At 38.2% G+C, this 10,857-nt stretch overlaps 1 protein-coding gene across 1 annotated transcript; it reads right to left on the bottom strand.

Annotated features, from left to right (window-relative positions):
• Positions 1-1,918: 1,918 nt before the first annotated feature.
• Positions 1,919-9,163, bottom strand: LOC131962603 (adhesion G-protein coupled receptor G7-like). The gene is made up of 11 exons (XM_059327549.1): positions 9,096-9,163; positions 8,825-8,973; positions 7,137-7,247; positions 6,785-6,972; positions 6,235-6,387; positions 6,034-6,146; positions 4,335-4,708; positions 3,780-3,861; positions 3,495-3,632; positions 2,569-2,725; positions 1,919-2,266 (listed from the first exon to the last, which is right to left on the bottom strand). Exons 1-11 carry the CDS (start codon positions 9,161-9,163, stop codon positions 2,099-2,101), a joined length of 1,701 nt encoding a protein of 566 aa, XP_059183532.1. The 3' UTR covers positions 1,919-2,098.
• Positions 9,164-10,857: the final 1,694 nt, after the last annotated feature.

The following is a 10,857-nucleotide window of genomic DNA, read 5'->3' on the forward strand; positions in this document are numbered from 1 at the left end:
ACACGTCTGTAAAGAGGAGACTCTTTGAAACCCATAGAACAGAATTTACAATTATTGTTACTGGCAGTAAATGTATTGGGACATCAGCTATAAAAACAAAACAAAAACAACCCAACCAACAACAAAAGTTTTCTCACCCAAAGTGAAAATGAACAAAAAGTCCATCTTGGTCAACAGCTGCAGGTCGGAGACTGAAGTTGAATTTGTGAAACATGTTTTGATACGTGAGCTGCAGTGAAAGAAGCGTCAGACTGAGTTACTGTGATCATAAAGATCACAAAGGATAAGACTAAGTGAAGCTCAAAGTTCTTCATTTAAAAAGTCTCACCCCTCTCATTATTACCCTCATCAACCATCTGTAAACACCATATTTATCTATTGATAAAGTGCAACTGATTTATTGCTTGATTGATTGGTGGAGAAATTTGACCAATAAAAAAATCCTCCCACATGTATATCTAAAGGTTTTCTCTTGGTTGATGAGAAAAACATAACCACATGCTTATGGTTATGTTGATGCACATGCAGCAGCCGCAACAGCCAGCCACAACCAGCTGCTGGTCCGGTCTGGACTTCCGTGCCGCAGTATCAAGAGCTTGATACCGCGGCAAGGAAGTCCGGGCTGGCTCAGCAGAGCTTGATACCGAGGCCGGAAAAAAGAGACAGAGAATAAGAGTAAAATCAAATAAAAGCTCCAGGCTTTTCAGGGGACATTGCCGCAAGCTGAGGCCGGGGCTGCTGAGCTTGATACCGCGGCACGCCACAGCCAGCTGCTGGTCCAGCCCGCGGTAGTCCGGACTGGACTTCCTTGCCGCGGTATCAAGAGCGATCCAAAGCCGTTCCACTTCCTCTTCTGAGCTGCATTCCTTCTACACTGAAACACCTTCCGGTTACACTAAAATCTACATACGTACAGTATTTATGAGAGCGTTTCAATAATGTGTGTGAGAGCACAACATTTCAGTTGTATGTATAAAAGCATTTCACATGTATGTAAGGCTGTTCTGACAAAGTTTAAGGTGGATCAGATCAACCACCTCGGAGAAGAACATCAAAGTATAGGGGGCGCTGTGACTATAACTCATTATTGTCACAAAGATGTCTTCAGGCCGGGTCTGTGATCGTACGTTAGAGGTTTGGACAAGATTGGACAATGTTCACTCATATTTAAAACTACTTCCTCTTTTATGGCGAAAGAGTGAAATTTGAGGCCGTGCTATGGCCGCGCCCTTTGTTAAAAAGTTAAAAGCTTCGCAATTTATCTTTGTACATATCTTATCAGTGGACTGACCAGATTTGAAGCCGGTCGGGTTAAATCTCTAGGAGGAGTTCGTTAAAGTATGACACGTGGAAATGTTGAAATATGGCCATACAAATCAAAATGGCCGACTTCCTGTTGAGTTTAGGATATGGGTCCCACTAAGTTTTTTGTTCGTCTGGAAGAGTTCTATATGCCTACCAAATTTTATACATTTTTGTCAATCTTGGAGCTCAGGAAATAATGTAGGGGGCGCTACAGAGCCAATTTGCCACACCCATTCCTGAAACCCATATCAGATCGCAGTTTTTGCCAAGCCCGACAACTGTAGCCCAAACACCTAATTTTTCCTTCCAAAGTGATAAAATAAGAAAAAGAATCCTTGTGGATACAATAGGTCCCTCACTGACTGAGTCAGTGCTCGGGCCCTAACAATATAAGACAACTTAATAAGCAATTAATTAAATAATTTCTATTAAATAATTCATATGAACAATAAAACTGTATTAATAATAAAATTGTTAGTTGTTTTATTGAGATTTTAACAAACAATATATACAGTATTTAGGATAAATAACTAACATTTTTTTTTAAATATTTCTTTATAGAAATATAATTATAATATATAATAATAGAAATGATGTATGATAAGCTTAATGTTATTCAGTTATTTTTAAGTTTATTCATTGAATAAAAAAACTGCTGTTTATTGTTTTGTGCTGCTGACTTCTGGTCAAACAACATAAACCATTTTAATCCTTAAGTTTAAATACTTTTCCTTTTTTCTGTTTCTTCCAGACAGTTTGGTTTGGTCTGACGTTTGGTTCCAGTGCATAGTCTTTAAAGGTCTCTGTAGGTCTCAGAGCTGTACGTCTCCCAGCTCCTCTGCAGATTGTATGATCTGTTTCTGAGTGGAATGTTGATGGATGAGACATACTCAACGGATGTGGAAACAGAGGCTCTGAAGGACGCCGTCCTGGCTGTGAAGAGGACGAATATCTGAAACCCCTGAAAACACAAGAAGAAGATAGAGGGATCGTTTCTGGTTTAATCTTATATTCTTCATTAACGATATAGAAGACAAATAATAAGAATAATGTTTAATCAACAACAAAAAAACAAAACAACAAACAACAAAAAAATACATGATTTTGGACTTTAATGATTTTGCACTTGAACATGTTTGACTTTTTTCATTATATACTTTGAACAACAATGGATTTTTAATTTGTTAAATGATGCATGAAAAGTTGGACACAGGAAATTTTATACTACATGTTCATATAGATGTAAAATATAAACGAGCACACCTGTGTGGTCGTACAGACGCAGAAAAGGATGCTGAATACCAGGTGGGCGGAGCCTTTAGTGACGAGCACCAGGTAGCCCAGAGTCCAGGACAGACCCAGTAACACAGCCAGAGAAAAACTGATGAAAAACTTCTTCCACAAAAAGGAAGGTCTGGTTCTGCAGCATGAAAAGAGGTCAAAAACAAACATGTAAGCTGATAAGACACTGCAGTTATTGTCAGAGCTTTCTCCAAATATTCCAACCTTATTCTAAAAAATATTATGACGTTATTTTCAAAATATTACATGTAATTTGTTCAAATGTCAATGCTTTTTCGCTCAGAATATTACGTCTTATTTAGTCAAATGTTATTCTCTAAATATTGCTTTTTACTCAAAATATTACTTTTTAATTTTTGCATTTTTTCTCAATATTGCTTTTTACTCAAAATAAAAATCACAACTCTTTTACAAAAAAATTGCAACTTTAAAAAAAATTACACCTTTTTATTAAAAAAAAAATGTTTTCTCCTCAATATATTGTTTTTTATTCCAAACATTACACATTTCTTTCATAAAAATACTACAACTTTTATCTTAAAAATATTTCATTCTAAAAAAATTCAGATGTTATTCTTAAAATATTGCTGTTTACTGAAAAATATTATGACTTTTATAAAAATGTTACGACTATTTAGAAATCTTATTTCACTAAATATTTCATCAAAATATTTCTAAGTATATTATGAATATTATTAATTCTCCCTAAGTTATTCTCAAAATACTACGACTTTCTCCAGAAAACGTTTTCCTCAAAATATTACATTATTTCTGAAACGTTCCATTCTTAAGGCTTTTAAAAAAATATATAATTCTTGAAATCCCCTATTTTTTCCCCTGTTTTGTGACATCGATGTTGGTCAAAAGTCTTATGATAAAGTCGTTACCTGCAAATAGTCAGCGATGTCAGAACCAACAGAACCACGTTGGATATCAGAATCAGAGCGAGTGGAAGGAGGAAACCCCAAAACATCGGCTTCCCAAAGTCAAACTGTTTGTTTTTATCCAGAGCTGCGAGCCAGCAACTAGAAGGTGAACATCAATTATTATATATTATTATAGAACATTATTAAAATCAAAATTTTCCAAACAAACCAACTGTAGTTTAAGAAACATGAACACACCACATTAGAAATGAAAATACATAATCAAATTAATAGTAATGGACCCACAATTCCTCCTGCCTGTATCCGAGAGGGTCGTCCATGCTGTAGGAGCCTCCCAGTGTGGACGCCATGGCGATGGCTGGGACTCCTGGCAGGACAAACAGTTTAACATTATTATTTTATTATTTTATTTATAATTTCTTCAGAAAACAACCAAAACATTTTTTTTCAGATTTTTAAAAATATTATTATTACTTTGTTATTGTTTTTATTATTATTACTATTACAGTGGACACCTTATTATACCATCAATTATTACTATTATTTTATAATTATTATTAGTAGCTGTAGAATTATATTGGGCACATTATTTTACCAATTATTTATTATTATAATCATCATAGTGGACATCTTATTATACAACACATTTTTATAAGTATTATTCTATTATTTTTTTCTTTTTATTATTACAGTGGACAGTTTATTATAACACCAGTTATTGTTTTTATTATTATTATACATATTGTTACTATTATCATTATTATCATACTTTTTATAATTACTATTTTTAAATTTTTTATTATGATTACTGTTGCCTTGAGGAGTAGCAGAAAGCCGTACCCCATCCCACAATGACACTGAGGGGAGTCCAGTATGGAGGCAGATTTCCTGGACTGGATGTATCCGGCTGCGTCCGGACCATCAGCACCAGCTGCATGCCGTACAGGAAGTTCCACAAGAACGTGGCTAACAGGAAGAAATGAAGCAGAGCCGCCACCGCCGTACACGAGCCTCCGTCTGGCTCCACGTGTTCGTCAGAGTCCAGGACCGTGTTGGTCTGATTGTCGCCCTCCACCGGACTGTTGTACTGTCGGCTGGAGTTTCCAGCTCCAGAGAGGAAGGTGAGGATGAAGGCCAGTAGGCTGACGCAGATGCTCAGCAGAGCGAGCTTCGAGTTCTTATTAGTCTCACGCTCATGGGACTTTCTCTGAAAGCTGCAGCAGAGACAGTCAGACAGCTATCATTTTTAAAGAATAACATTAAAATAATAAAGACGTCTTAAAGTCTTAAAAATAAAGTAACATTTGGTTTTGGTTACATTTTGGGACTAAAATTTCGAGAATAAAGTTTTTTACCCGTCAAGAATGGAGTCACAACATTTTGAAAACAAAGACGTAAAATTTACAGAATAAAGTCGTAACATTTACAGAATGAAATAATGCGTAACATTCCAAGATTAAATTTTAGCCTTTTGAGACTAAAGGCGTAATATTTAACGAATGTTGTGATCTGACCACAGGTGAATCTTGGGTTTATTTGTGGACTTTAACTGATGTGGACTAAAATGCAGCAGCATTTTATCCACCCCCCCATTTTGGCTCGCAAGGGACATTCAGAGATCTGCCCTCCATTTTGGTTTTCTGATAAGGAACATCTCTCCCAGGATGCCTTGCGTTTATGACTCCTACAGATCACATCATTGGTCAAGAGACACCACATGGGGTCCCCTGTTAAAAGATCTCCCTCTTTCTCCACTGCTCCCCGAAGTAGCAACACCTCCATCTCCTCAGGAGGGGACCCAGAGGCCTGGATTAAACAGCCCCCACCTCCTTCCCCAACCCCGGCAGAGATCATCTGCATCTGAGGGTGGGACTTTCTTCAGCAAATCTCCTTTTCCAATAAGGAATTCGGAAAAAACTGCAACTCTGATCTTTGATGAACGCAAAGTTCATTGCAACTTCCAGAGATAGCTTCATAAAACAACAAGGACGAACCAGCAACTTAATTTGCAAAGCAGCAAGTTATTGAAATCAATCTTCCTTCCACGCCCTCCATTGAAAAGGATTTCTTCTCCTTTTACAACTGGACTGTGAGTAGTGGAACTGGGCTTAGATAAGAAATCAGCAAGGACTTTAAGTACAAAGGATTTGACCTGTAATTAATGATTTGGTTTATATGAGTGTTTTTAAGTATGTTTGTTGAGATATTCGTGTAGCTACATCTTTCGAAGTTGTATGTTAATCTTGCTTTATCCAGACAGTCATTCTTATATGCAAACTAACATTATTAAGTTTTGATTTGCTGACACACTGATTTAAACATAATATACTTTAAATTGGCTTTAACAAGACACACTTTGTTAAGCTGAACCTCAGACACACACACACACACACACACACACACACTCCCACAATTCAGTAAAGAGGCATCCTAAATTCCTAACATGAATAAAGTCGCAGCATTTTAAGAAGATTGTCATAATTTGAGGATGAAGTTTTACCATTTTAGATAAACAACATGTTTGATACAAAAGTCTTACTTGTCTTTAAGATGATGAATTATCGTAACAACCAAACCCAGAACAGAAAAAGAAAGTCCAACAATAGAAATCACATCCAGGGCTTCTGCATACTCATAGTTCTCTCTGAAAGACTGAAACACAAACACAATGGAGTTCTCACAAACCTTCCTGCTGACTTTGTCTAACAAAACCTGAGTCTGATGATAAACGTTGATTTACCCAGAGAGCAGCGAAGTTGGTGGTGTGGTTGCAGAAACATCTGAGGAGTCCGTCTGAAGCGTCTCCTTTGGAGCAGCCGGCGGTGCTCCAGTCCTGCAGACTGTAGTCCCAGAAAACACAAGCAAAGTGGAACAGAGCTGTCCCCTCCAGAACCTGAACCAGACACAACGTCTATCATGTTTGACTCTAAGAACAGCTGAAATATTAGTCAATAAATCAATACTATTTTGATAAATGAATGTTAAATTTAAAAAAAATTACAAACAAATTGAAAAAACTCCTTTTCAATGTGAATATTGGCTTGTTTTCTTAGCTTGAATATGTCAACTCAGCTTTCAGAGATTGTGATCAAGTGAATAGAAAAATAATAATATAAAGTTATTTATTTATTTCATATTTTGGCAGCTTCAATTTAAACAAATACATTCTGAAATAATTCAGAAAATGAGTACAGATGGAATAAAGTCATAACATTCCAGAATAAGATCATTAGATCAGAGCATTATTTTTAATGAGCACTATTAAAAGTAGTGAGCAGAAGTATTCTCACCCTTGGTCTGAACTGCATCTCCACATGTTGTGGCACCGTGCGGCGCTCCTGACCTCTGATGGTGGCAGACAGGACCCTGACAGTGACCCGCCTCCGACTGTAGCGCCTTGACCTGAAGAAACGGTCGTTCTGGTAGAGGACGAAACCCAGCGAGACGTTTTCTGGCTGCTGATTAACACCAACGGCTGCTGTTTTACAAGACAGAAAAAAACTTTTGTTGCAATTGCAGAAAACTCAATCAAACTGTTTTTGGTTTCTTCATTTCACATTTTTAATCTATGAACTCTCTAATAGTTTAACATTTGTAGAAAGTTGAGAAAGAAGAAATCTATCTAGTATTTATAATTCTCACCTGGTGGAATTCGAACGTATATCAGAGCGTCAGAAATCCCGTTTTCCCCCACAATTGTTGATGTGTTGGTGTTCAGCACAATTCTGTCGGCAACGAAACTGCCGGATATCCCTGAACACACCATGAAACAGAGTTATCAGTGATGATCATGAGAAATGTATAAATACATTCATTTACTGACCATATCTGTTTATGTTCTGATCTTATTTTTGTCTCTTTCAGGCTTCTGTAGGCCCTCGACTTCAAGATAATGCTGCATCTTGTGAGTACCACAAAAAACCTCCATAATACTATTTAATGTTATTTTTTTATTTTTATTATTTTTATTTTAACCCCTTTAAATTATTTCCTGTAAACCAGTGATCAGCATCTGGCAGCCTGCGAGCCACATCCGGCCCACCAAACTTCCAGCCCGGCTGACAGTATGACACCGCAGGATTTCACAATCAGACATTTTCCGCGGGAACTTGAACGCACCACGTAATATTGATACCACCACATAAAACTGAAACCATCACATAAAATAGACCCCGCTGATAAAGACTGCTAAACAACATATATAATCATAAAAAAGCTTTACTGAACACATGATTAGATATCACCTGAGCTGCACCTTGATGTGGACTCTGGACTAATTTAACTGAATCATGTTATAAAACCTCCAGTAGGACAGAAAATGATATGAAGTAGGGGGCACGGTGGCGCAGTTGGTAGCGATCTCGCCTCACAGCTAGAAGGTCCTGTCTCCATGTCTCCGGTGTCCGTAGCGCTGGTCGGCAAAAGGGCCTTTCTGTGTGGAGTTTGCATGTTCTCTCTGTGTCCCCCAAGGATCCCCTTACAGGGACCTCTCACAAAAACATTTATAGGGCCTCCCTCTGGTCAGTCGGGGCGCCTGATGGGGAGGAGAGGATGGGTGTGGGAATAACGTGATCCTCCCACGCGCTACGTCCCACCGGGGAATCTCCCCCTGTCAAGTGTCAAAAAGCTAACTCCACATGCATCGGAGGAACCCAGACCAACAGGGACGAGGTAGCGCCCAGGATCAAGATGTTGTTTTGAGAATAAAGTATGAAATAAAAATAAACTCTTCAAAAAGAAGCCCCTTTTAAATGCATATAGCACCTCCCACGAGGCTTAATATTTTCATTAAAAAATATAATTTTGACAGGTTATCCCCCTATACAGCATCGACAGCTTTCTAAAACGAAATGTGCATAAAACACAAAATCTCCACGTATAAATATTTGCCTCCCCTTAAATAAGTTTTTATGTTAACAAATTAAGATTGAAAACAAAAAACGGAGTTTTGCAAAGCATAACTAATAGATCGATAAGTAAATAATGAAATAAACATTCTCCTTTTTTTTTTTTTTACTGCATAATATAATAATAAAGAAAGTCCACATCAAGAGGATGGCCTAGGTGAACGAGTCAAACAGAGTTTTTGATCCAAGATACCGAAACTGAAAGTTGCCTTAAATTTTACATATAACTTACTGTAATTTAACATTCAAGACCACTCTCAAAATTAACAGATTCAACGTCCACTTTCAATTTCTGGAAAATGTATCAATATTTTGTACAGTGTAGAATCCTGACTAATTAAACCACCTCAGAGTCGTTGACCGTCAGTTAAAATTTTTCCTGTCTTTTTCCTGTCTGAGGGGCAGTGATCATGTGACTCTGACCTGAGAGCGAGGTGAACTGGACTCCCAGAGTGTCTGCAGCAGCGATTTGTGTTGACTGGACCACCAGGTTGGGTTGGACCACCTGAGACTGAGACATGTTGGAACTGAGGCTGAGGTCCACAGAGAGCTGGTCCAGGGTCTTTGTGAGTCTGTAAGATAGATGATGAATACACAAAAAAAGAAATCATCAACCTGCAGACTGAGCCCCAAATGAAAGCTGGACTAGAGTTGTTCTTTTACTGCAGTGTAGCGCTGTTTTCCTCGCTGTTGCCTGGAACGCTGGCGTTCAGCAGCTGGCTGACTGTTGCTATGGCAGCCACCCTGACGACCTGCAAACATCAAGTTAGAATCACAGACAAAATCGTTTGGTCAAAACTCACTGAGTTTCTTCTGCTTCAGTTTGTTGTTTGTACCTCTGTGGCGTTTGGAGACAGCAGCAGCGTGTTGGCGATCTGAGCTGCTGTTGTGATGTTTTCAGCCGTCAACTCTTCAGGTTTGGACGTCAGAATCTGAGTGCTGCTCGCCAACGTCTCTAAGGCAGCAGGACTCGTCAGCTGAGAGACAAAAACACAATTATTTAGTGAACCTGCGGATGTGGACATACCTTCCCACATCATCACCAAAACTGAATGTCCGGACCACAGACTGTATAAAATAAGTAGCCATGCCCATGAGTGGTTCAAAGTTATTCATATGAAAAGTAGACAGAAATGACAAGGAATGTTAATACCAGAAGAAAGAGTAAGACAGATGTATGTTTGATTTTTTAAATCTTTGCCATCATAATGTACATGTATTTTTTTCCAATTGCAACATGGGGGTCCCCATCAGAGGCTCATGCTATATGGGGGTCCTTGGTATGGCAAAGTTTGGGAACCCCAGGTTTGAGGTACCGTTGCTGTTCGGAGCCGGAGGTTAAGTCCTCTTCTTTGATGCAGTCAGTGGTCTGCGATTTGTTTTTAACACAACAACAATGAGCCTTTTTATCACTATTTACTGTAAAACAATAATTCTCACATTTTGTTGTATGTCACTGAGCGTCTGGTCACACAGATAGACGTGTGGGGGCTCAAAACTTGGTGGTCCATTCTTGGTGGAACATCTGGTCGAAGCTCGGGGTTTACCAGCTGGATGGAAATGAAGGTAGTTAATGCAGCATTATGGTGTATTATGGTTTATCTGATGGATAGACTGAGGTGGATGGAGAAACTTACCACCACTCGTTCCTACTTTACAGAGTTCGTCTGAATATGCAAACCAGCCGATGGGTGTGAGTGGGAAATTGTATCCAGCCAACTGTTGGTCACGGCAGAAATTTTCTACGTAGACAAGGTTAATAAATGACAGCTGAAGGTTTGGACAAGGTCAGTTTTTTTTAACAGGATGGGAACATCAACATCAAATAATAATGTGTGGCTCAAGAAGCTTGAAGGCATCTTCAGTTATGAGCCTTGAAAGCATCAATGGTCATTGAACCCAAAATGCTAACGTGATAGCTTGATGCTAATTTCCCGAAAATATAAGGCCAAATGCCTCAAGTTTTATTTGCTTAACCCTTGTGTGCCCCTCGGTGTAAAAAAAAAAAAAAAAAAAAAAGTAAATTTCCATTAAAAATACTCATGAATTTTGCCTGTGTTAATGCTAGTGGGACAATATTTTGCAAGGATATCAGTTTTCTATCAGCCTTTAAAATTTAAACCTTGGATCAAATAATTGGGTGATATTTCACTGCGTAAAAAAAATAGTTCTAGTTTGAGCATAAAATAACGTTTAACTACCTTTTCAATCTAAGCTTTTGGCTTGAATAATATATATATGTATATTTCAATTATCCATCATATGACGTAATTTTTCACTATATGGCTGAGGGCTCTACTATATGCTGTTTAAATGAGGCTTTCTCCTGTTCCATTTCTTACTATTGCTTGGCAACAGAATACATGATTACAACTAAATGGTCTGGACGTGTTGGTATCGATGTAGACCACCCCCACCCCCCAACACACACACACACACACACACACACACACCCA

The sequence above is a fragment of the Centropristis striata genome, chromosome 24 (assembly GCF_030273125.1).
Source record: "Centropristis striata isolate RG_2023a ecotype Rhode Island chromosome 24, C.striata_1.0, whole genome shotgun sequence".
NCBI classification, from domain to species: domain Eukaryota; kingdom Metazoa; phylum Chordata; class Actinopteri; order Perciformes; family Serranidae; genus Centropristis; species Centropristis striata.